General features: G+C 51.2%; 1 protein-coding gene across 5 annotated transcripts in view; it reads left to right on the top strand.

Moving 5' to 3' along the window:
* The window catches only part of NCS1 (neuronal calcium sensor 1), a 132,246-nt gene that overhangs the window by 61,356 nt on the left and 44,014 nt on the right, over nucleotides 1–26,876 (top strand). For all 5 annotated transcript variants that reach the window (XM_075905249.2, XM_075905250.2, XM_075905252.2 and 2 more), the window contains one exon: nucleotides 5,126–5,150. In XM_075905249.2, coding sequence (XP_075761364.1) covers nucleotides 5,126–5,150 — 25 coding nt within the window. The remainder of the gene's footprint in view (nucleotides 1–5,125; nucleotides 5,151–26,876) is intronic.

Below are 26,876 nucleotides of genomic sequence, written 5' to 3' on the forward strand. Positions count from 1 at the left end.
CTCATGCGGCTTTGCCATTGTGTCTCCGAGCTGTTAATGGAAAGCACTGACGCAGTCCTTCAGCCTTTCGGTCTCTGTGGCTCTTTCATTCATGGCTAGCAAGGATGCTGGCTGAGAACAACTGTTAACTCATTAAGTCATTGAGCAGCCATGCAGCAAGTCTGACTTCAGCAGGGCTTGAACTGGTGACAAGGGAAAGTTCTTCTTATGGGGAGGGGCATGAAGATCCCGGTGCTGGATCCTATATGCTGTGAGCCTCCAGAGTCAGAACAGACAGTGCCTGGGCCCTGCTTTAGCACCTCTGGGCCCACTGACGGAAGGTCAGTTCTGGCACCCCTGCTTGAGAGCTCAGCCCATGCAGCCGCTGCTCAGGCCCTGGAACTACAGTGCTGGTTCCTCATGTTCCCCCGTAGCTTAAACCCACCCTCTCCCTGAACTCCAGCCAATGGTGTGGGCAGGGTGGGTTTCAGTTGAACACATGCTGACTTGGCACAGGACTAGATCCCTGCAGTGCCCTTTCTTTAAGAGCACAAGAAACATGCAGATCTATACAAAAATTAACCCTCCCCCCTCCAGTGCATTCTGTGGGTAAGGGGCAGGGTGATCCTGGGCCATCCAGGTCTGCCTGTGGCATGTCTAGGGTTCTGAGACGTGGAATCTTGTCTCCACTGACCTGGGCCAATCCATGCTTTCCCTTCTTCTGCCTGGACTTCCTATATGTCTCTGTGACTTTTCCCCCAACCCATCTAGGCCAGGTTTACACTGGGCAGGGAGGGTATGTCTACACTACCCCCCTAGTTCGAACTAGGGGGGGGTAATGTAGTCATACGCAGTTGCAAATGAAGCCCGGGATTTGAATTTCCCGGGCTTCATTTGCATAAAGCCGGCCAGTGCCATTTTTAAATGCCGGCTAGGTCGGACCCCGTGCCGCGCGGCTACACGCGGCACGGACTAGCTAGTTCGGATTAGGCTTCCTAATCTGAACTAGCTGTATGCCTCGTTCCAGCTACAGCTAGGAAGCCTAATCTGAACTAGCTAGTCCGTGCCGCGTGTAGCCGCGCGGCACGGGGTCCGACCTAGCCGGCATTTAAAAATGGCGCCGGCCGGCTTTATGCAAATGAAGCCCGGGAAATTCAAATCCCAGGCTTCATTTGCAACTCCGTATGACTACATTACCCCCCCTAGTTCGAACTAGGGGGGTAGTGTAGACATACCCGGAGAGAGTTGACTTCAGATGCGCAACTCCAGCTATGTGAATAGTGTAGCAGGAGTCGACCCACCTTAAGTCAAATTTCTGCAGCTTCCCCGCTGCGGGAGGTCGATGGGAGAAACTCGTGACTCTAAATCAGACCCTGGAAGATCGATCTCTGGATCATCGATCTCTGAGTAAGTATAGACAAGGCCCTAGTCTCCTTGGGGTTTAAAGTCTGCTGTTGGTATCTGTCTTCTGCTTGGTGACTTTCCATTCTCCACACTCTCAGCCTTGCTTGAGGAAAGATGGAGAGAAACAATTCCCAACTCCAGCATCTTCCTTCTCATTGGCGATTGCTGGCTTCTAGTACAGTCATTACGGTTGACAACTCTTGTCGTCCCTGGTGTAGGGAAGACCTGAGGCAGACCTTGCCAGCCCTTCGCGGGTTCCACCGTTACACAGAAGCTTTCAGCCATGGGACTGTTTGCAGAGAAACAACTTCAGAATATCAGCCCGCGTCCTTGACTTTTATAGACCGATCCTTCAAATCATCCCAGCTCTGGACATCTTTTCCAGACTGCAGTGCTCTCCAGTGCCTGGCAAATGCAGCATGAGGGAGGGGGGTCGTTTCCTATTGGAATTTGAATGTTGATGCCATGAATGTTTTATATAAATTGCACAAAGGGCAGGTCTTGTCGTCTTTTTCTGAGAGCGCACAGGCCCGGCATGATGACCCTTGACCAGGGTTCCCTTTAACCTTTTCCAACAACACGTGGAATACATGTTTATGTGCACTGAGGCATGTGCAAATGGGCACCACCAGTAGAAAGAGAATCCTTGCTGGGGTGCTCTGCTAATCTTACAGGGAACACTGTCCTTGAACCCAAACTTCTTCAGTCCAAAGAACTCATTGCACTTTACAGGCATTAGTGCGTTAGCCATCACACAGTCTGGTAATTAAGGGAAGAGAATAAATTCCATCCTGTTTCACATAGGCAAACATAGGGGTACAACCTCCTAGAACCCTTCTGTCCATGAACCCCTCCTTCCCCTCTGCCCCTACGCTGTGGTAGAACCCGTATGGCGTATGTGTTTTTACCTGCAGTGAGAGAGCTGCAGAGTGCTGTGCACAGCTAAAAAGGACCGCATGACAATCAAGAAATAAAAATAGGATCGGGGGGAGGCAGGCAAGACAAGGAATGAAATCTTCACACGCGCCGCGTGAAGCTTATTCATCAAAACCCAGAGGGAGGGAGTTCTGAAGCTTCAGATTAATACGCAAAGAGGTATGACAAGCAAACACATCAAAAGATCTCAAAACCATCAGTGAGCACTTTCTTTGAAGATTTAGCTAGTCAGCAGGGAAGAAATGTGACTACGGCATCTAAGACAACAGGTACGAAGGAGCCTGGCGCAAACAGACAGCTCGTGTTGGCAGAAGGGATGGTGCTGAAAGAGCTCGGAGGCTCTGTAGGTGTGTGTGTTTGATGTGTTGAGATTCAAGGAGAAGCAGGTAGTTTTAACTTGCTGTGTCATGACAAACAATGCACTGGACAGAAATTCCTCATTGTTTACTCGCCTTCCTCTACATCAGCCTTCACCTTTTGCTGCTAGAGGGGGAGAAATAGGGCGAAAGCCTCGGCTGATGTAAATCGGTGCTGCACCAATGGGATGGCTTGTTTGCATCAGCTGAGGATCAGGCTTATAAAGTTTTGCTAACTGACATGATGCAATAAGCCTCCTTAAAGGTAGCAGAAATACTCAGGGATTCTAAGATTTCATTGTCAGAAGCGGCCATTAAATCATCTAGACCCGTGGTCACCAACAGGTCGATCGCGATCAACTGGTTGATCGCGAGGCCTCGACCAGTCGATTGCGAGGCATCCTGTCCGCCCCGCCCCCATTTACCTCCCACCCCCGAGAAGCCCCACTACCTACCTCCAGTGAAAATGGAGGTAGTGTAGGCTTCCCGGGGGACATGCACGTGCGCGGGGTTTCCCTGCGCCGGGGGGGTCGGCCCCCAGGGCAGGCACGCACGGGGCTTCCCTGCGCTGGGGGGGTCGGTCCCCGGGGCAGGCACACGTGGGGCTCCCCTGCACCAGGGGGGTCAGCCCCGGGGCAGGCGTGCGCGCACGGAGGGCTTCCCACCATGGGGTCGGCCCCAGGGCAGGCGTGAGCGTGTGGGGCTTCCCTGTGCCGCGGGTGGGTCGGCCCCAGGGCAGGCACGTGCTGGTTTCCCTCTGGGGGCAGGGGAATCCTGGGAGGGAGGCAGATACAGGGGACTCTCTGCCTCCACTGGCACCCCACTCCCCAGCCTCCATTCCCCTGCCACAGAACTCTGTCCCCACTCCCCGAACTCTGTCCCCAATCTCCTGTCCCCAGCCACAGAATTCTGTTCCCGCTCCCCTGTTCCCAGCTACAGAACTCTGTCCCTATTCCTGTCCCCACTGGCACCCTGTCCCCAGCTGCAGAAACCTGTCCTCTACTCTCCCAGCACCCTGTTCTCTCTCCCCTGCCCCCAGCCGCAGAACTCTGTCCCCACAAAATGTACAATTATAAATGCTTCATTTTAGATTTAAATAGCATGAATAAAAAACAGACCATTTATTTCATAACTATAAACACGTGATTTTAATTTTATACATCGCATAATTTAAAAATAAACTGTTTATGAGAGTGTGTAAGTAAGGGCTGGGGATAGCAAATGATGGACAGGAGGAGAATAGAGAGGGCTTCAAGGAAGGGGCAGGGCTTCAAGGAAGGGGCGGGGCTTCAAGGAAGGGGCGGGGCGGTAGATCTTTGCCTGTTCGGAGATTTAAAAAGTGATCTTGGGTGTAAAAAGGTTGGAGACCACTGATCTAGTCTGATGACCTATACATCACTGGCCACTGACTTCCATGCCGTTCCCACTGGTTGGAGCACACCACCTTCTGGTTGGCTAAAGCAACTTGCAGAAACATGCCTAGTCAGAACTGGAGAATCCCTCACTTGTTTCAGTTGTTAACCACCCTGCCTGCTAAAAATGTGTGCCTTATTGAATTTGAGGTTGTCTGGCATTAACATCCAGTCTAAGGATGTTAAGGGCTAGTCCACTAGTCAACTATCCAATAAGCAAACGCTTATCGGATAGTCGGGTCAACTAGTTGATTTCCCCACCCCCCCTTGCTGCCTCTTATCAGATGGGGGGGAAATGGGGTACTTCAGTGTTTCAAAGGAGCAGTGCTGCACAGCTGATCTCAGGCTCAGCTGTGCAGCGCTGCCCCTTTGAAACGCCACCACGGCGTTTGCATGGAGCCCGGGGTCAGCTGGGGAGTCTCTATCTGATCCTGGGTTCTGGGGAAATGCCGTGTGGAGTCCTGGGTCAGCGGAGGAGTCCCCAGCTCATCCCAGGTTCTGGGGAAATGCCGCACAGAGCCCAGGATCAGCTAGGGAGTTCCGGGCTCTGCGTGGCATTTCAAAGCGGTAGCACAGCATGAAGCCTGGGGTCAGTGGGGGACTCTTGTACATTTCAAAGCTGGCACCCATGTGCAGCCCAGAGTCAGTGGGACTTCCCGCTGGCCCTGTGGGGGCTGCATGTGGCATTCTGCATTCCTCCTTTGAAATGTAGAACAGCCCCAGCTGGGGCTCTTCTACATTTCAAAGGAGGAATGCAGAAGTGCCTATTGATAGTCAAGTAATCAATGGAAATTCCATCAACTACTCAACTAGTAAATTACTCAGTATTGAATATCCTTAATCCAGCCATTGGTTCTTGGGATGACTTTCTACAGTCGATTAAAGAGCCCTTTAGCAATCTCCCCAAAAAAGTCCTTATGCCCTGCAATCAAGTCTCCTATGCTATAGAAACCAGTCAGCTTAAAATGAAAAAAAAAAAAAATCAAAGAGGAAGACTCCAAATGGCTTAACTCTTGTCTTTCTTGTTTTCTCTTTCAGTTACAGAGAAGGAAGTGCAGCAATGGTGAGTTTCCAGCCCTGTCTTTCTGATTCTTGTGAGCTCCCGAGTGGTATGTGCAGGCAGCTTTTGTGTGACAAGTCAGTTCTCCATGCTGCGTTGAATGCGTGCCCCTTGTGTAATCATAGGCGCTTGCTGGCCTCGGTTTCTTTTCAGGGTTATATTGCCAGGGAAGCTGGCTAAAATGAGATGTGAAGGTGGAACAAAAGACTCTTACACAAATCATTTTAGGGCATGGCTCCTTCTCCCAGAAATCTTTCCCATAATCCAGTTCTGTTTTGTGCAGGCACCAGGTTCTCCATGCAGCGTCTTGGATTCCTGGTTCTTTTGTACTAAGTATTAGATCCTCACCTGCCCTTTGAACTCTGTTGGGCAGGAAGTGTTTTCATGAATCAGTCCCACCTTTGGGGTTCATCTGCTTCACAGATCAATCCAAACTGTGCTTGGAGCTCAGGGAGTCATACCTGAACTAGCAGTGATAAACGTAGTAGTGTAGATATGATGACACTGACTTAGCTATGCAACTGTGTACCCAGGGGTCAAGCTGCCTTGCAGTAGCTCAACACCAGCCTCATGGTACATGTTGTCTGTGAGTTCTCTACTTAGATTTAACCAACTAAACATCGGGTGTGAACTTCTCAGGTTCTGTAACAGCTTAACCATGGAGTCACTGACGGTGCTCTTGGGTGCTCTGGTCTGTCTTATCTAGGCAAGCTTGCCTTTGTGGTCCCTTACACCAACAGTTACAATAATATTCAAGTTACTCCCAGTCCCAAGGACCTGTCACTTACCTCAGGTCAATTTAATCTTAGATCTCATACTAAAGACAATATTTGTAGCCAGCCCTGTAGCAATTTATCTAAAGATTTATTAACTAGGAAAAGAAAATGAAAGTTATTTACCAGGGTAAGGCTGGTAAACATACATTTTCACAAATGAGGATAAGCAAGTTCTAGGTGTCCTTTAGCGCTAAACCAGGCTGTGTGTTTGTGTGTGTCTTCTGCTTAATCTTACCTTGCCTATCAGAGTCCAAGCAGCATAAAAGATAAAGTTCCTTTTCTTAGGTCTTATTATTCCTTCACCCCTTCTGCTTCCAGTTGCTAATTCAGCTGTTGGGAAAAATTCACTTGCATGTTTTCTCTTCCTGGGAGAGTGGAGAGTCTTTTGTCTTCTGATGTTCTCCAAAAGTTCATCTGGTGTTGATGGGCCGTCCTTTGTTATGAGGAAGATAACACCTCCTGGTGGAGACTAGTACTTCACACTGACTGATGTCTCTTTCCTCTCTGATGATGTGCATAGTTATACAGACTTAGGCCAAGTCTTCACTGGCAAGTTACTGTGCAGTAAATTAGCTCCCAGTACTGTAACTTCTGTGGTGTCCAAACTGGCAAGACACTGAGGCTATGTCTACACTACCAGGTTATTTCAAAATAATAACTCCAGAAATAATTATTTTGAAATAAGTCTATTCCTCTTTACAAGCAGGAGTTAGTATTTTGAAATATCAAGCCCCTTATTTTGAAATAACAGACTTGCTAGTGTGGCTACTCACCTTGTTGTTTTAATATAACGTGAATTATTTCAAAATAACTCCCCAGTGTAGACATGCCCTTAGTGTGCACTAACCCTGCAGTTGCTGCACTGTAGGTAAACCACTTCGAGGAGAAGCATAGAGCTTGCTCTGCCCTGGATACACTGCCAGCAGGGAGGAGAGGGAGAGTATGGACACTTGAATTGTTTCTGCATTGTGACTGGCCTCCAGAAATGGCCCATAGACCCTCAAGTCCCTTCTGCTCTTTGCAACTCATCTGTCTGCTCTGCAGGCATGCACCTATCCCGTTTCAGAGCTCCATTCCTGACTGCCCGCATGCTGTGCTGACTTTCTCCAAGACACAGAGCAAACCATTCCAATGAAATGCTTGTGCTGTTGAACACAGAGAGAGCGAGATTGCTGTGCAAAGAGCCAGGAAGGGAGACAGAGGGAGCTGAGATGTCAGAGTTTTCCCCTCCCCCTGCCAGAGGAAGGGTTGTTTCCTGTTGCTGTGTGAACGTACAAGACAGCATGCTGACATCCCTCAAAACCCACTGTCTCCCTCCACCCTGCACATACACACACACACACACACACACACACACACACACACATATATATATATATATATATATATATATACTCCCAGTCATTCTCACTCTCTTCCCCCGACTTCTGTTGAAAAGCGGTTGTCAAAAAGTAGCAGGATGACCATGGAGTGTTGGGATTGGGAAACCTGTATCGTGTGATGCTCACTGCCCCATGTGGTGTTACAAATCCTTCCCAAAGCATCCGGCAGCTAGTTGCACAGTGGGATAGCTGCAACAATGCACTGCTCTGTGGGCTGTTGTAAGAACTGCTAATGTGGACACACTCCCCCATCACAAGGAGCACAGTGCGGACATACAACAGCAATTTCCCTGCAGTGCTCTGTGAGCAGTGCTGTAACTACTAGCACTTTTACATCTGCCCGTGTAGACGTGGCCTTTCAATGCAAAGCTTACAGCATGGGACACCGAGGTTGTGAGATTAAGGCCTGCAGCAATTTACGAGCATTCAGTAAAGTCAAAACACGAAGCACATTTTTGTAGCTCTGATACCTGTGATAAAAATACTGACACACAGGAGAGCCAGACCGATTCCAGCTATTTGTTTGCCAGTATGCAAATGACGTATGGGCACCTTGGCATAAGCTGGCACTTAGTTTGCCAGAATCATGCTGGATTCCAGGGAAGCTTCTACAGCCCATGCCATCTCCACGCCACCCCACCTCCAGTGCCTTTTTTATGGCGGTAGCTAGATTAAATCTACCGCAGGTACATCTACCCAAGCTGCAGTCGCCCCTTGGGTTGCAATGTAGGCCAGCTCTGGCCACAGCAAGCAGACACCGTGGGGCAGGCTGCCCAGCGAGATGATCTTTTGCTACACTGCAGCACCAACTGTGATGGAGCGGTTAGCCAGTGTTGGTAGCAGATGGGGGGCCCCACCCTCACACCCTTCCCTTCCCTGTCATGTTCCATGCAGGGCACTGTGACATAAAGCTTTGAATATTGTGTGGCTCTGGGAGATGCAGATCTTCCTAAGAGCGATCTACATGACTTAATAGCTGGATGATGATGCATGTTAGGCCACCTCGAAACTCTTGGAGGGTGGCATAAATAATGGAGCAGCTTAAAAATAAAAGCTGTAACCCATGTTTGCAGGTTTCCTCAGCTGCAGTTTTCCAGACAAATGAGCTTTGCCTCCAAAGCAAGTGCTGACATTGACGCTGTTACACGCTCACCTCTGCGCTCGAACAAGTGCTGAAACCTTTCGGTGGCTGCCTGTGTGGGAGAGACAGTGACAAATGTGAAGAGAGAATAGGTGTCTCTGAACACCACTACTGGGCTCTCCCCTGGTGCAGAGCCATCCGTAAATCCTGGCCCAGCTGGCTTTCTTCGGCACGTCGTGTTCCAGGGAGTGTGGCCTGCAGGGATGGTTGTGCCTTTTCACCTGCATGAGCAGCGTGTGCAAGAGCCTGGCATTCTTGGCTCGGGGGAAAAGTGAAATATTAAATTGTGTCTGCTTCCAACAGAAGGAAGACATGGAACGAAATGGTCAGTGGAAAGTAGGTCTGTCAAGCCATTAAAAAAATTAATCACGATTAATCGCGCTGTTAAACAGTAATAGCCCCTGCCCACCCCCAGAGCCAGCCCCCCCAATTCCCCCTCTGTAACCCAGTGCCCCTGCCCACCCCCAGAGCCAGGCACCTCTAGCCCCCTTGCTCTAACCCAGTGCCCCTGCTCTCCCCCAGAACCAGCCCCCCCGCCCCCCTGCTGTAACCTAGTGCCCCTGCCCACCCCCAGAGCCAGGCACCTCTAGCCCCCTTGCTCTAACCCAGTGCCCCTGCCCTCCCCCAGAACCAGCCCCTCCACCCCCCTGCTGTAACCTAGTGCCCCTGCCCACCCCCAGAACCAGCCCCCCTGCTCTAACCCAATGCACCCACCCCTCCCCCAGAGCCAGGCACCCCTAGCCTCCCTGCTGTAACCCAGTGCCCCTGCCCTCCCCCAGAACTTTTAAAGTGGTTGCTCCTGCTGCCTGGCCCGGCTACCTCAGCTCACAGCTTGTAGGGGAGGCATCACGTGGCCAGCTGCCAGTCACTGCTGCTCACCTTGTCCAGAGCAGCGTGCACTCCGACTGCCCCCAGCGTGGCGCTTGGCAACTGCCCCCTCTTGTTCCCCCTTCACTAGACTCTGCGGTGCTCCCCACTCCCCCACCCCTGCCAGACGCGGCAGGGGAAAATTGTCCCCGGCGGGCTTCCGTCCGGTATTTCATGGTTTTTTCCACCGGACAGAGCCTGCAAGGAGAGACAAAATTTTTTCAAGAAAAAAACTGGATCCAGCTGCCATCCCCCTGTAAGTTGGTTGCGACCCCCCCCCGTGGGTCGCAACTCACAGTTTGAGAAACGCTGCCCTAGGCATTTCTTTAAATGCCTGTAACATGCTGGTTACAGCAGCTGTCTCATCAGGAGAGTATCTTGAAAACTCACCTAAATCTTGCGATGCAACCTGACTGGTGTGTGTGGCAGGCTGAGCTTGGTCCAACAAGGAAAAGAGCTTTGCTTGTTTTAGAGACAGTGCAGCGTGCAGGCCGCCCTCTTCTTTTTTAAATATATCATGGTAAATGAAGCCTAATGCAGATGAGCATCAAGGTTCAGGTGCTGCGACTGGAGGGGGAGTGTGTCTCTTTAATGACAATGATGTGTCTTGGTTTTTATAAGGCCCCTCAGTATCCTGGTTTCTGAGCACAGATGTCAAAAGAGATTCTGCTTTCCATGGGGCAACTAGATCTCCTGGTTAGCAGGATACCAAAACCCTTTCAGTGGGATTATGACCATATTCACCCAGGGGGGCAACGTCTGGATATTCCTCTGAGAGTGGACCTCCACCTCCAGCCCTTACTCATGAAGCATCAAAATCAAGGGGAATTCATCCTATGGATAAGAGTAACAAGATCAGGACGTTGGTGTAGCTCTTCCACTGTGGCAGTTATTGTAGGTTGGGGATAGGGAGGAAAGATGATGAGATCTAATTTTCAGAAGTGCCAAGCACCTGCAGCTCCCTCTGACATGAACTGAAGTTGAGAGTGCTCAGCAGCTCTGGAAGTCAGGCCCTGTGTGTGTATTTAAAGCATATTGGCGGAAAAGGCCTTGTTTTTCTTAAAAAAAACAAAACAAAACAAACAAAAAAAAAAACGCCTGCATCCTGCTGAGTGGCTTAAAACCCAACAGGTATTTCGGCATGTATAGCAGGAAGAATTATGTTCCAGTGTCACGCCAGCCAAATTGGATTATGGTAATTCAGTTCTCAGTCGTATTCAGCAATGCATTGTGCTTCCAGGGCTGGGGAAAATTCCTTTTCTGAGATTTCCTTTGGACTGGGATAATGGAATTTTCATTTCATGCCTGGGGCAGATTAAGGACAAGGCATCTGGGCACTAAACAAAATACATGTGGATGTGATGTTTCTCAGCAAGGCGATTATCCATTGTGTTCCCATTACATCTATGGAGCCCTACTTGGCCTACATCTGACTGTAAATAATAAAATTTGTAATCTCAATGGAGAGCAGAGAAACAGAATTAAAGTGCACTTCAGTTTCCAGACTGGTGTTTTATCTTTAGGGAGGCGTTCTTGTACATTGAGAGAGATGATAAATGGACGTTCATGCTTTGTAGATTAATGGTCCAGCTTGTTGATCTTAGACTGGGCCAATCCACTCCGGAGAGTACTAGTTAAGGCTTTGCTACATGGGAAGATCTTTCAGACGGAGGTAGAGTGCGAATTGTGGAGTTGCTGGTTCTGAAGACGCTAGTCTGGTCAGTTTCCCTGTGTAGACACATCCTTAGATTGGATGTGCTCTTAGCCAAGCGAGATCTCCTCTTGCACTGCAGCATGGCTAAATGGTTCCTCCCAGAAATAATCAACAAAAGAAAGAGCTGGAAAAAAGGAAGTCAGTGTGATTCTCTCTTGAAAGGTGACTCTGCCATGTCGGTCTGTGTTCATTACCTTGATAGCTCCTGAACAGATGCACTCGTCTCGTGCCATTCCTATTCACAGTTCACAATGGGTAGGATTAGAGATGATCAAAAAACAGGAAAGTTTTCCGTGACAACTTTTGTTGCAAAATTCCTTCTTTTTTGAGGGTTGGGGGGTAAAAAATTGAGCTTTTGTGGACAAATCAAAATTCAGAAAATGTTGACCCACTTTAGAGAATACTTCCAATTGGGCTGCTGCTTGGTATCACCGGATTTAAAATGAGGCAAGAAGAATTAGATCTTTCTCAGAGTCAGCCTGGATTCCAAGGGTACGTCTGGATTGCAGAGTTTTTCTGGGATACTGGAGGTGTCCTGGAAAAACTGCCACGTCCAAGAAACATGTCTGCTCTTCTCAATTTTTTTTTGGAAGAGCAGATGCATTTTTTTCAGCATTCTTGTAAACCTTGTTTTACAAGGAAGAAGGCATGTTCTGAAAAAGGATAGACGGGCCTAATGTCAGAAAAGCTCCTTTTGAAAAAAGAAGCGGAAAAAGCTGCTTATCTTTTTCCGGAAGAACTGTGTAGTCTAGACACAGCCTGAGAGTCAAGCTCAGTTCTTTCTGGTTTGTACATAATCTCCGGCAGTAAAGATTCCCCACACACTTCAGATTACACCTCCACTGATACCTTTACAGACTCATTCCTTTCCAGCTTCTGCAGTCCTGCACAAGCCTGACTTAGGGCAGAATTTGGTTTCCTTAGCAATCCTGCTCAGGATGCTTGAGAAGAGATAGAACTTTTTGCATCCATGTGTGGAATAAATTTTGTTATGTGCATCAAGGCATGTGCAAATGGGTGGCACCAGTAGAAACACATGCTGCTGGCTGTGGGTGCTCTGCTAATTAGCTGAGTGGCATTTGAATCTCTCCTGGGTGGCTGCCCAAGTGCTCAGCTTACAGGGACCGCTGATTCCCAATCGCTGTCCTATAGCTGTGTTAGTTCTGCAGGGCCACACAAAGTAAAAAGGAGCAAGAAATTTATTTTTGTCACAAAAATAACCAGCTGTGAGCCTGTACCCAGGGAGCAGATCTGCTGAGTAAGTAGGTGTCATTTTTGTGTAGGCACTTTCCAACGTAGAAAAGTGCTATCAAGCTTCCTAACTAACAGGCAGCATGCCTGAGTTAAACAGCAGGAATCTGGCTAGTTGTGGCTGCTTTTTCCTGTGGGGCAGTGAGTGGTGGAGGGGAGGGGAGGTTGGAGAACATGGGGAGAACTCACTAAGCCAGAAAGCTATAAAGCAACAATGTTAAAGGGTCTCCTGTTGCACACCACCTGCACGGGATCTGCTGTCAGACAAGCCTTGCACAATGAATGCCTGTTTTAGAAGGTGCTGATGCCCTAAGAGAGATGCAGGAATTCACTGCCTCTGAAAATCAGGCTTTGAATACCTTAGGGTACGTCTACACTGCACGGCTATTTTGGGATTCTGGAGGGATCCCAAAATAGCTACCCTGCATCTACACAAGCCCCCCGTTATTTCGAAATATTTTTCAAAATAACGCGTGCTGTTTTGCCATCCCGGTAAACCTCGTTGCATGAAGGTTAAGGGATGGCTCGAAATAGCACGTGATTTCGAAATTTGGCCCTGTGTAGACACACCAAATTTCAAAACAGGCTATTTTGAAATAAATTCAAAATAAGATTTGCAAATTGAGCATCTTATTTTGAGTTTAAGGTGCTGTGTAGACTCACCCTTACAGTCAGGCACCCAAATCTACCTGAACCACAGGGACCTGACTTTGAGGGGCTGAGCTTTTGCCATTCCTGCTGGAATCCATAGGGGTTGTGAGAGTTCAATGTCTCTGGAAATCAAGAGCTTATGTACCTACACCTGGTGTTTGATGTTTAAAGGCCCTGTGTTGGTAGGGAATGGCCTTCCTGACCTGTATTGAACAGCCCATGCTATACCTGAATGGAATGGATGCTGCCTTTCAAATGCAGTACAGGGTGTTGTACTCCACGGGCCTCACTCCCGGTCCAAAACTTGCTGATGCCAAAGGATAGAGTTTGGGCCCACATCAGTAGGATGGGGAAGATCAAGGCACTGGCACCATTATTCGGAGCCGAGGGTTCATGGTCTCTGCAGGTCGGATGCAAAGGAGGCAGCAATGCTGTGGGGAGCCACATGTTCTTACCCACTTCTCGGAGAGTAGACAATTTCTTTGTCAGCCCAAAGCTGGCCTGCTGAGCTGGTCACGCCCCCGGGCAGGGAGGAGAGACCTTTGTAGGCTAATAATTGTCACAGGCCACCTCATTCTTACCTCTCCCGGGTGCTTTGGCCTCTTCCTCAGGTAAACACTGCCGTCTTCATTGCTCCCCTGCCTTGATCCCGCTCCCCCTCAAGTGAGTAGGAGAGTTCCCATTGGGCTCAACAGTGTGGGATTATAGTGCTTGCCAGGAGCTGCCAGGATCTGTTGCAGTTCTGGAACTCTTTCCTTTGCTTTCTGGAAGCCAGTGTCCAAAGTAGCTGTTTGATAGAGCACCCCAGATTATCAAGGAGCCCTTTAGGAAGGCAGAGCTTGCTTGAGGTTCTGCGCTGAGGAAACCTGGCGGGTAAATAGCATTCCATGTGTTCAAGGTCCTGTGTTAACTGTTAACCTGCAGGAGGTGAGGAAGCCTCATTCCCATTTTACTGATGGGAAACTGAGGCACAGGGCTGAAATAACTTGTCCAAGGAAGTCATTGGCAGGGCCAGGGATTAGAATTTGGGAGTCCAAATCCTGTGTTCCTTGTAGAGCACCTGCCTCCCAAATAAAACTGATTCGGCTGCATTTTGTTGTGAATGGCCCCTCTTCAGCCAAGCCTCCAGCACTGGTACATAAGAACGGCCATATTAGGTCAGACCAACAGTCCATCTACCTCAGTATCCTGTCTCCTGACAAAGGCCAGTACCATTTTCTTCAGTGGGAATAAACAGAACAAGGCAAGTTATCGCGTGATCCATCCCCTGTTACCCAATCAGAGGTTTAGGGACATCCAGAGCATGGGGATGCATTCCTGACTGTCTTGGCTAATAGTCCTGTCCTCAACGAACTTCCCTAATTCTCATTTGAACCCAGATTTTGGGCCTTCCTAACATCCGCTGGCAGTGAGTTCCATGTGTTGATTGTGCATTGTGTGAAGAAGTATTTCCTTATGTTAGTTTTAAACCTGCTATGTTATGTGGCGGGGCAAATAATACATCCTATTAGGGATGTAATAGTGTAGTCAGTTAACTGATTAACTGATAAGCAAAACACTTGTAGGTTAATGCTAGAGACTAGACACATTTCCTCCCCTGCCCCTGCCAGTTAATCTTTTGAGCAGGCTGGCCAGCAGCTTGGCTCAGTCCTGACTTGCACCGGGTCTGGGACCTATCCCCGCTACGGCTCTGCATTTAAAGTGTATTAGGAGCAGAGCGGGCAGGCAGCCTGGCTCAGTGCCAGCTCACGCCAGGTCCAGGAGCTCAGATCCCACTTGGGCAGGGGCTGCTGCACCCTGTGCTGCTGCCTCTTTATCAGAGGCAGCAGCGCAGGGTGATAGGCAGCCAGTCTGCAAGGGGAGCTGGTTTTTAAACTGACTCCCTTCGCAGACTAGCTCCCGCCTGGCACCCCGCACTGCTCCCTCTGATACAGAAGCAGCAGTGCAGAGGGGAAGGGGGGGCTCCTTGAGAGTGGGACTGGAGCGCACTGGCTGGCGGCCCCGCCCCCAGGGACTATAGAATAGTCAAGTAACCGATAAGAATTCATGAGGTTACTTGACTATTCAATTAACTGATATTTAACATCTCTAATCCCTATGCATTTTCTCCCCACCGTTCGTGATTTTATCGATCTCTATCCTATCCTTCCTTAGTCGTCTTTTCCAAGCTGAACAGTCTCAGTCTTTCCTCTCTCCTCCTATGGAAGCTGATCTATACCACTAACCATTTTTCTTGCCTTTCTCTGCACTATTCTAATATATCTTTTTGGAGATGGGGCGACCTGAGCCGCAGTCTGCATTCAAGGTGTGGGTGTGTCATGGATCTGTATAGCGTGATTTTGGTATTTTCTGTCTTCTTATCTATCCCGTCCCTAATGGCTCCTAACATTCTGTTTGCTTTTTTAACCGCCGCTGCACATTAAGCAGATGTGTACAGAGAGCTATCTACAGTGACCTCGAGATCTCTTTCCTGAGAGGTAACAGCTAATATAGACGCCATCCTGTTGTAAGACTGTGTTTTCCAATGTGCATTACTTTGCACTTCTCAGCATTGAATTTCATCTGCCATTTTGTCACCCAGTCATGTGAGATCCCTTTGAAACTCTTTGCAGTCTGCTTTGCACTGAACTTGAGTAATTTTGTATTGCCTGCACATTTTGGTGTCTCATTTTTCACTCCCTTTTCCACATCCTTTCTGAGAATATTGAACAGATCAGGTCCCAGTCAGTGTTCCCTCTAATTTTTCCCACCCTGTGTAGAATGAATTTTGTTAGCTGCACCAATGTGGAGGCGATGTACAACATGGCGGTGATATGCGACACTTCGCCTTGTTATGGGTGCACCTAACAAAATTCACGTGGTAAGGGTGAGACCAAGGGGTTCTGAGTGTGGAAGGGGACTCAGGCCTGAGGCAGAGAGTTAAGGTGCAAGGGTCTGGGGGTCTGGGCTCTGGCGTGAGGCCAGGGATGAGGGCATAGGGCTGCGGCAGAGGTTTGGGGGGCAGGAGGCTCTGGCTGGGGGTGCAGGTTCTGGGGTGAGGCTAGGAATGAGGGGCTCAGGGCGATCTTGCTGTGGTGCTGTGCACAGAGACTAGCGATGCAGGCTGCGCCCGAAGCAGCGAGTCGACACGCACCGGGCTATCTTGCTGTGGTGCTTTGGTGCAAGGCAGTTAATCAGAATTCAGCACACTCGGCCACCACCAAACAAAGGGACTGCAGTGCAGCGGGAAGCACTGAGAATTTCAGGGGCTTGCCCGGCAGGAGAGCTGTCACTCTCCCATCGGTGGTGGAGCCGTGGCCGTGCAATGCAGCAGCGTCCAAGGCACCGATGTTCAGTGTACGACTTTTCCCCTTGCTGTGTCCTGGTGAGCTGTAAGTCGCGTTGTGATGCAGGGTGGAGCTCCCCCTGCTCCAGTTCTAACAGGGCTGGATGGGGGGTTGCATCACAAAGAGAGGGACTGAGGAAGGGCAGAGGAAACAGCCCAGAGGACGGAGAAGCCAAGAGCGAGGGCTGCACTTTATTCATAGAGGTGCCAAGGCCTCCTGTCTCCTTAGGAGCAGCGTGTGAGCCATGAAATCCCTCTGTTAACATCCCGCACCATTTGGAACCGGCTCTCGACAGCAGGGCTTGCCAACGGGTGAGCGAGGCGGGGGTGGGGCAGTGAGATGCCATAAGCTTGTATTGAGCCGTGAAAGTGAGCAACAGCCACACTTGCAATTTGGGTGCCCACTCTACCCTCCAGCCCCACTTGGGGCCTTGTGTTTCACGGGGGTCGAGCGCCTGCAGTTTCCATTGACTTCAGTTGGAGCGGTGCATGCTCAGCACCGCAATGTGGGTCCGGCACACAGTTCTGACCTAAAGAACATGAGCTACTTAAAACGAGTGGAGAGGGTTTGTGGCAAGACAGCCCCTTTCCTTTGGCTGCGGAACAGTCTTGAAATTCAGTATTGTTCCGCCAGCTCCGTGAGACTGCAGGAGGCTGCCGTGTCACGGGAATCACGTCCCGCTGCTCTGCAATGGTCTAGAAAAAGCATTACTGTAGCCTGAGGGAATTGGTTGCTAAATAAGATTGTCCGCTCCTTGGGGCAGGGACTGTCTGTTCTGTGTTTGCACTGCACCTGTTCAGGAGTCAGGGCAGAGGCTTGGGGATGTGGGGGGCTCAGGGCAGAGAACTGGGGATGTGGGTGCGAGATTCAGGGTTGGCGGGTGAGGAGAGGCTCAGGACAGAGGGTGCAGGAGTCAGAGCAGGGGTGAGGAGAGGATCAGGGCAGGGGGTGGATATGCAGGACTCAGGGCAGGGGGATTGGGAGGAGGGGGCTCTGAGGAGGGAGGGGTTCAGGGTAGGAGGGTTGGGAGGAGGGGGCTCTGAGGAGGGAGGGGTTCAGGGTAGGGGGGTTGGGAGGAGGGGGCTCTGAGGAGGGAGGGGTTCAGGGCAGGGGGTTGGGAGGAGAGGGGCTCTGAGGAGGGAGGGGTTCAGGGCAGGGGGTTGGGAGGAGGGGGCTCTGAGGAGGGAGGAGTTCAGGGTGGGAGGTTGGGAGGAGGGGGCTCTGAGGAGGGAGGGGTTCAGGATGGGGGGTTGGGAGGAGGAGGCTCTGAGGAGGGAGGGGTTCAGGGTAGGGGGGTTGAGAGGAGAGGGCTTAGAGGAGGGAGGGGTTCAGGGTGGGGGGATTGGGAGGAGGGGGCTCTGAGGAGGGAGGAGTTCAGGGTAGGGGGTTGGGAGGAGGGGGCTCCGAGGAGGGAGGGGTTCAGGGTGGGACGTTGGGAGGAGGGGGCTCTGAGGAGGGAGGGGTTCAGGGTGCGGGGGTTGGGAGGAGGGGGCTCTGAGGAGGGAGGGATTGAGGGTGGGGGGTTGGGAGGAGGGGAGCTCAGAATGGGGAATAGGAGTGGCCGCTGGCTTGTCCCTGGGGCCGGCCTGGGGCAGTGGGCCCTAGGCGAGGGGTGGGGCACTCAGGCTGGCCTTGCCAGCACTCCTCAATCCTGGTCTGTGGGGCAGAAGTGCGGGGGCTATGCAGGCCAGCCTGGGTTGTGCTCCCCAGGCCTGGCAATGCTGGGGGAGGATGGGCAGTGGCTTCTTGGGTGGAAGGAGCTGTGCTGATGGGGCTCCCTCCCCAGTCAAGGGCTTGAGGGGAAGGAGTTTGGAGCAGGGAGGCTACTTAGCTGGGCTAGTAGCCAGCAATATGGTGAACCCCGGTCCCAGCTGACCACTCTTTTCCCTGTGTGGCTATCGCCCCCCCCCCCTTCCGGTCACTGTGAAGAAGTGGGCTGTGCTCACGGAATCTCATGATCCCATCTATATGTTTTGTTAGTCTCTAAGGTGCTACTAGACTATTTGTTGTTTTTTAAGGTTTTCCGTTTAGGAGGAGTTCTTGAACAAATGGACTCGCAGAAGGATGAACAGACTCACGGACACATAAACTTTAAAATAGTTAATCCTGGTGCCTTTTTAATGCTGTACGTTTAAAATGTTTTGTATTAGTGCCCAGAAGTGGGAATTGCTAAATATAAGTGGAATACATTTGCAGATCTGTAGCACTTTCCATGTGAGAGGAGTTATATCCAATAGCACTCCCAGGTTTAGGAGATCGTTGTTCTCAAATCTGGGATGGGTAAACAGAGGCACAGACAGACTAAGACAGTGATGGGCAACCTAGTGAGTAGCTGCATGTGTGGCCATCCTTCATCTCAGTGGGCCACAAGGTAGTTGTAACGAAGACAGTCTCCCAGTTTTGCTAGCAGCACTTGGGTACCTAGAATTCGCAGGATGTGCTGATTGAACCGGAGCAGCGCTTGGACTGGATGTAGAGGGAGCACACGGCTCCCACAGTCAGTGTTGTGGGCAATCAGCCCTCATCTCACTTCACATGCCTTGGCTTTGTGTGTGTGTCACTTTAACAATGCCGGTAGGAAAAAACTACACAGGCAGAAACCAGCGGAATTTGGCAACCCTGCGGGTGGGCAACAGCAACAGAATGTCTCACAGGCCTCACATAGGACCCCAATGGGCCACATGTGCCTGTGGGCTACAGGTTGCCCACCACTGGACTAAGGGCTTGTCTACATCGTGGGGCAATGTGCGCTTTGGAGGAGTGGTTTCAAAAGCAGATTAACGTGGGGGGCATTGATTGGTCGGCGTAGACCTCTCTGGGGCACACTAAGGCTACAGCTACACTGCTTCCCTTTTCGGCAAGAGGAAATGCAAATGGGGTGCTCATTTGCATATGTGGCGCTTGTATTTGCATTTCCTCCTCGGATCCCTTTTGCACAAAAAAGAGCTGTGTAGACGGCTCCTTTTTGCGCAAAACCCCCCTTCCTGAGGAAGAACGGCTCTTGGAAAGGGGGGTTTTGCGCAAAAAGGAGCCATCTGCTCTTTTTTGTACAAAAACCTCTTGCACCAAAGGGATCCGAGGAGGAAATGAAAATGCGAGTGCGACATATGCAAATGAGCGCTTCATTTGCATTTCCTCTTGTGGAAAAGGGAAGCAGTGTAGACGTAGCCTTAGAGTTCCCAAGTACACTTTAGCACAGAGCTGCCTGAAACACCGCTACGCTAATAGTGCAGCAGAGTCTAATGCAGCCCACGTGAGTGCATTTCAAATGTCACACTCCCACAATGCTCATGGATGTGTCAGGTAGCCGTGCCCTAAGTGATTCTCCAATACTTAGCCAACGTTCTCCCTCTCCAGTCGGGTGGGCACTAGGCCAGGCTCCTGCTCCCACTGGCTCCAGTCCCTGGCTGTTACTGGAGAGCCAAAGCAAACAGGGCAAAGAGCAGGCAGGGAGCAGGGGCTCTGAAGAAGCACTCAGTGTAGGCTAACCCCTGCTCCAGTCGTAGGAAAACTCCCTTGTGCGCCGAGATTGGCCACTTTTCAAAGGCCAGCCCTTAAAGTGCTCCAAGCCCATCTGACCTAGCACATTTTTATATGGGCGTCCATCACCATTGCATCTGAGCCTTGGCCTGGCCTGCTAATAGGTATACTGATTAGTGTGATAGGTGCTCTTTGCTTTCTTGGCTCATAAACGCTTGTTTGTGCGTGTGGGGCGGGAGGGAAGGGGGAACCTCCTAGCTCCGTAGGTTAGAAATTCTCCCTGTTTGCCTCCAGCTGATCCCCTGGGGGGTCACTCAAAAGCCTTTTCAGTATCACTAGCTGAGCCATGGTCATCAGCAGCACCCGCCCCCAGCCCTCTCGGACAGCTTCCACTTATTTCACTGCAGAGAGCCAGGACCTAGAGCGAAAGGGGAGGTGAGACGGTTGGAACGATAGGCGGGCGGCACGGAGAGGCTGTGCTCGTGCCCGTTGTACCGAAGCCACTGGCTGTCCTTCTGAGACAGACTCGAGCTCCATTTCCCCTCCGTCTCGGAGGCATCGCCAGGGAGGGCTTGGCGGCACCGTCCCTGTGACGGTTTCCCTCCTCCACTCTTGATATAGTGACTCGGCAGTTCAGGGCACTGCAGTGGCTTCTGCCAGCCTGCCTGACTCAAGGGGGTGCAGAGTGCAGAGCAAGCAGCCACCTAGTCCTAGGAGAGGAAAACCCACAGGAGCCTAAAACAAAGCTGTGGGGGAGGAGGGGAGGAAGGGGAGACAGGAGGAGGGCGTGTGCCAAAGAAAAAGAAACCCTGCCTGTCTTTCAGGTACCATCTAGGGGCAGCTCTGGAGGGCAAAGCAGCCGTGTTGAACTCTGCTCTCATTCAGCCTGTTCCTAGCACGGTTTGTCCAGCCAATGTGCATGGGTCCAAACTGGCTTAGCACAGCTGGGCTCTAGCCTAGGCTGTTGTTATTCACAAGAGCAGGGGGTGCCAGGGCATCTGCTTGTTGGTTTATGCTCATCTTGTCGCGGCAACTGCAGGGTCCCACTCTCCACACAGCTCTAGCTTTGGGGAAGAGAGCCCGGGCCTCCCCCCTTCCTTTCGAAAGGAGGTGCGGCAGCTTGACGGCAGGGTCATTGGGTTGTTGCCACAGCGGGGCTTGCTGGAGTGGAATGGCAGAATAATCCAGGACAGGGTGGGGAGGGGACTCAGAGAATCACAGAACACTAGAACTGGAAGGGCCCTCGCGAGGTCATCGAGTCCAGTCCCCTGCCCTCGTGGTAGGACCCAGCATCATCCAGAAGATCCCACGAACGCAGCTTCCTAGTCTGCTTCTCTCCAGCCATGCACCAGATTGCTGTGCCTGTCCCTTTAGCATTGAGAGCAGGCAGTCTGACACCTCCGCCATAGCCCTGGAGCCAAAGGGCTGCACCTTGTTTGCATCAAAATGAGTATTTGTTGTGTGCGTCCGGACTGACTCTCCCCAGCCATGTTAGCTGGTGCTGCACTGGGCCCTTGACAGGAGAAGGGAAATCGCTTGTGTCTGCCCGCAGAAAAACACCATGGCTGATGATCTTTGCTTTCCTCCCCAGCTGTGTGGGGGTTCCATGTGGCTCTTGGGCTGTGTAGAGCCATGCCCCTCTGAGGCGTATCGTTCAGTTGCAGGGATCTGAGTGCATTGTTCATTTTCAGCCTTAATAATGCAGGACCACAGCCACGCCTGTTTGGAGGGGCAGGGGGCTTACAATAGTGCAACATTTTGCTCTTTTAAAGCCCCTTTCAACCAACTTGCTCAAAACCTTTTGCAACCACTAGTCCTCACCCCCCCCCCCCGCTTCGAGACAAACAGCTCACACCTCCCATTTTACAGATGGGGAAACTGAGGCACAGTTCACTGCTGCAGAAAGTCCATTGCTACGGAAAGGAATAGAAGCCATGAGTCCGGATTGGCAGTTCCTGTTGTTCCAGCCTCCTCTTTGTGCTCCAGTGAAGAGGCTAGGCAGAGCCCACTGATAGGCAGGTCCAGAGCACTGAACCTCATTGCAGATCTCACATGTGCCTCTGCCTAAGGGAATCTTGCGCACATCCAGACTGGCTAATCAGAGAAGTGGCCAGGATGAAGAGGACCTAAAGGCTGGGAGCTTCTCCAAGGGGAGATCGGAGATAGTGTACACAGAGCGTTGCCAGTTTTGATGGGGCGTGTTCCAGGAGGTTTCATCCCATGACCCAATTTGTAATTAAAGATTCATCTTTAATTCCTGGAAACTCCAGCACAATCCTGGAGAGTTGGCCTCCCTATTTACATGGTAGAATAGGTTCCTTCTGCAGCATACTCTGTGAGGCTTGGATGGTGCGTCAGACGCAGGGTTGGAACCGGGCCAGCTGCTGGAATGAAGAGCCTGCGCCATGCGCATCTGCTACAACAACAGGGCTGAAGTGACAAGTCATCTAAAATAAAACTGGATTTTGCACTTAGGAGCTTCCTGTATCCAGTTACAGAGGAAGGGCCCCCTCCTTTGCAACCCCTCTCTCTGGATACAGCCTGCTGGCTATCAGTAGGCTGTGCTGGTTGGCTCACTGATGAGAAGTGTCAGATCTTCCCGCCCCTTCCCCCAGGGGGAATCTCTTTCTTGCCCATTGTAATCTGAACCCTTGTGGTATGTGACTGCCTGGTTATTTCAGACTGTGCCGCCGAGGTTGTGAATGGAGCAGTGCTCGTTGCTGGCAGTGAAGTGTGTTCAGCCAGACGAGGCTGTGTTCTGCCGCAAGTCAGCGGTTTGATTCCATCGCTACGTAGAAATGATATTACAACACCCGCAGCCAGGGACTAGCATCACTTCACACGCTCCCTCTCTCTGTCTCACCCACACATTCCCAGGTGTGGCTGTTCTCATCTGACTGTCCATATAGGACTCTGCAAGATGGAAGGGTCCTCAGCTGTAGCCCAGGGCCAAATATCTACACTGCACTTAAACAGCCCATAGCGCGTGACCCCAGATCCACTGGCATCGGCCAGTTGTAAGATTTTAATTGCAGTGTAAATATACGCACAGTGGCCAGCATTACTGAAGTTGCAAAATCACCCCCAAATTAGGCAGATGTGGGATAATTTGCCCTTTTCATGAAAGTCTTGTCGTAACCCCTAGTGGTTAGAAATAGGCTCAAATCGTGAAGGACAAGGATTTCCAGCCCTTCCAGCGCTTTGTTGAATGTTCATCATTATTATAATTGGATATTCTTATTATCCATAGAAATGTCCAATTCCTCTTTGAATCTTGCTACGTTCTAGTCCTCAATGACATCAGGTTGCTGTGAGTTCCCCAGTCTAATGGTGTATTCTGGGAATACATGCTACCTTGAATTAGTTTTGAATTTGGCATCTTCTGTTTTCTTTTAATTTCTCGTTGTTCTTGCAATATGAGGTAGAGTTAAGGAAGCTCTTGATCTACCTTCTTCATATCAGGAATAGTAGTAACATGCTGTTCTGCCATACGGTGCAGCAAGCTGGTGGATGCGTGCATTGGGATTAGGGAAAAAGGACATTACGGTTACCACAGAGATCTGGGCCTCAGGATCTCAATGGCATGATTCTTCTGAACTAGAAAAGCCTCTACAGCTCCTATTAAACTCAGCTGTAGCTGTAGCTGTTTGGTACCTCTGGCCAGGATGGGTAGGAATTGTGTCCCTAGCCTCTGTTTGTTAGAGGCTGGAAATGGGTGACAGGGGAAGAATCACTTGATGGTTACCTGTTCTGGTCATTCCCTCTGGTGCACCTGGCATCGGCCACTGTTGGAAGACAGGAGACTGAGCTAAATGGATCTTAGTCTGAGCCAAAATTCTGGCCGTTCTGATGTTCTTATGAAATCGGGCCATAGAGCTCCATTCTGTGAGTTCACTCTGAGCAAGTCACTGTGCCTCTCTTTTTTGTGACTCAGTTTCCCTGTCTGTGAAAGGGGGACAGCGCCCCGGTGATGTTAGGCTTAATTCACATCCGTAAAGGACTGTGTGTTCCTCTGAGGATGTGTCTTGTCAGATTGTCGAGGGCTATTATTATAATAATAAATCTTATGGATAGTGCCAAGAAAACTGCACATAAAGATCCATTTGACTTGCCTCTGAGGAGGGGGTCAGAACTTTCGAAGCGGGAAGCCACCCTTCCTCCCTCTGGAATCTCTAAAGGAAGCAGGTTCACTGGAGGTCAGTGGAGACGTGCCAGCGAACAAATTAAGAATCTTGGTGATTATTCTTAGCCGTCTCTTGGGAATGTCGCCGGGTTGCAGGGAAGGCAGGAGGTAGAATGTCTATTTAAAACTAACCTTTTCCTAAAGTGGCTGATTCTAAAGTCTTTGGATGTGTGCATATGCATCCTGGCTGCCACTGGAGACTGTGTCTAAGGGCGCAGCTAATGAGCCAGTTTTTGCCGAGTTTTTGTAGATACGTATGTAAAATTTGCCTGGCACAAGAATGAATGGTTTGCGTCTCCCCGGGCTTACACACTTTCCCTCCTTTTGGAGGTGGAATCCCTTCCCCATTCTGAGCTCATGGGTGTGGGGAGGTAGGGGTGCAGTGGGAGAGCAGGAATGGGGGGAGCCCAAGTTTGGAGGCAGTAAGAGCTCCACAACTCGCTGGGTCTTTCTGTCCAAGTGTCTGAGCAAATCTGAGCAAAGGGCTCCTGGTGCTGGCTGGTGAAGTGGAAACCAAAACTCTGGGCTACGCTGCTGACCTCCACTGTGCAGCCAGTGTTGTATCCACGGGAAGGCATCTCCCGCCAACATAGCTACTGCTTCGTGGGCAGGTGGGGTCCTTACACCCATGGGAGAAGCTCTCCTGGCAGCGTGAGCAGCATCTTCATTAAGCGCTACAGCAGCACCCGTGCAAAGCTGCTAGTGTAGACAAGGGATTTCACTCTCCATCAGCACTCCCTGCTGTCACCAGGCATGTGTGTGGGGGGGGGGAGAGGATATGCTTCTGGCACCCCACCAGCTGCTGGATCAGCCCCAGGAGACTAGCATCCCTACTAAGGATGTTAAGGACTTGTTGACTAGTCGATTCCCCCCTCCCCCCTTGCTGCCTCTATCAGTTAGAGGCAGCAAGGGGCAGAGAAGGGGGTATTTCAAAGAGATAGCACCGCACAGCTGATCCCTGGCTCAGCCGTGCTGCGCTGCCCTTTGAACTCCGCCTCCATGTTTCAAAGGGGCAGCCCCACACCGGGCTGAGCCCAGGCTCAGCTGTGTGGCGCTGCCCCTTTGCTGTGGCGCTGTGGAGCCCGGGGTCAGCTGACCTTGGCTCCCCGCGGCATTTCAAATCTGCAGCGCAGCATGGAGCCCAGGGTCAGCTTGGGAATCTGAGTCCCCTGCTGACCCCGGGCTCCATGTTGTGCTGGGGCTTTGAAAGGCACAAGAGCCCGCGCTGGGGACTCTTGTGCATTTCGAAGCTGGCACTTGTGTGCAGCCCGGTGTCAGAGGGACTTCCCGCTGGGCCTGGGCTGCACACCGTGTTGTGCATTCCTCCTTTGAAATGTACGAGAGCCTCAGCGGGGGCTCTTGTACATTTCAAAGGAGGAATGCAGAAGTGCCTATCGACTAATTGAGTAGTCGACGGAAATTCCATACACTACTCAACTAGTCAATTAACCGATATTTAACATCCCTAATCCCTATGCCTTCTCTCTCTTGTGCGCAAGTCGAACCAGCTCCCAACTGGCCGTAGGATCGGGAGAGCATAAAGGCCCCAAATCCAGAGCGGAGTGGTCACACCCAAGGGTCTCACCCCAGCATATTGCAGCTTTGCACAGACCTCAGCGCTGAAATCCTGGGCTTGCATGCTGTTGCCATGCTAAAATCTTTCCACCAGTGACTCAGAGTTGCCGTGCGCCATGGAATATAAAGATTGCTGCACTGGATTGGACCGTTGTCCCTGAGCCAGGCCTGCTCAGAGGATGGGGAATTGTCCCCCTACTTTCCCCCCAGCCAAATGTGCTGTGCTGTGCCAGGTGGAAAATTCCTCCCCAGTCTCGCTAGCTATCAATTCAGAGACTGACACTGGAGAGCGGGACTTCACTAACTCCCATAAGAACAAACGGTATTAGTCATCAAACCGACCAGTCCCTTCTCCTCCGCCGCCTCCTTCCTTTGTTTTCAGTCCACCCACTGCACTTTCGCTCCGCAGCCAGATGTAGCGTTCGGGGAGGTCTGGAGGTTCCAGTCTTGCATCTTCCCTTTGGGGGTGGGGCTGCTGGTGGTGTGACCCCGAGCTGGGCTCCACCAGACGGGAGTGCTGGGCCGCCCAATGAGGATCCTTGGCAGCAGAGAGGCAATACCCAGCTCATCCAGCTGGGCTCAGCCTCTGCATTGCTGAATGGCCTCACCAGGGCCTTGAATGAGCGAGCGTTCCTGAGGAGAGGGAGAGGCTCTCCTGCCCTCCTGTCTGCCACCCTGAAAGGGAAGCCCCAGTACTGCCGCTGCTTCCCCTTTAGCCTCCTTCCAAACTACTCAGGGATTGTTTTTCCCCCTTTGATGAGTCAAAGCTGCAGCAATGTGAAAAAGATGGTACTGGCACTTCAGCTTCCCACCTCCCCACCCCCGTCCCCTCTCTCCCACCCACCCTCCCCCCCGCACACACACCACGAGAGCTGTTCAGTGCCTGACAGATCTGGGTGACTGTTACATAACGCTCATGTAATCCCTGAGCTGTTTCTCTGCTTATCCCCCTTCTCCGCCTCCCCCAAAAGTTTGCATCCTCGCTTGTCACCGAGATGTCTCTTGCATGGCCTGGTGGCTGCATTTCCCCCTCCCCCCCACCTCTGCCCACTGGTTCAGGGTTAACTCCAAGAGCTGTGGGATTAGGGTTTCAATCAGTGCTGGGTGGGGGGGAGGGCGGTTGAGCCATGGACAGCAGAATCTGCCTGCTAAAATTGCACATTGTGAAGGAGAGGGGGTTGTAGAGGATAACTGGTCTGTGCTGGTGGCTTAGGCTCTGTGTACACTGCGGTCAGGAGATGCAACTGAAGCACACGTAAGCTTACCTAGGCTGGCTTGGATCATGCCCACGTGCTATAAATAGCAGCATGGCCACAGCAGCACACATGGCAGCGTGCCTGAGTACTGTCCCACGCAGGACTCGGGTTCTGTCCTTGGGTGGTG

Source organism: Pelodiscus sinensis, chromosome 23 (assembly GCF_052426305.1).
Source record: "Pelodiscus sinensis isolate ZL-2025 chromosome 23, ASM5242630v1, whole genome shotgun sequence".
Lineage (NCBI taxonomy): Eukaryota > Metazoa > Chordata > Testudines > Trionychidae > Pelodiscus > Pelodiscus sinensis.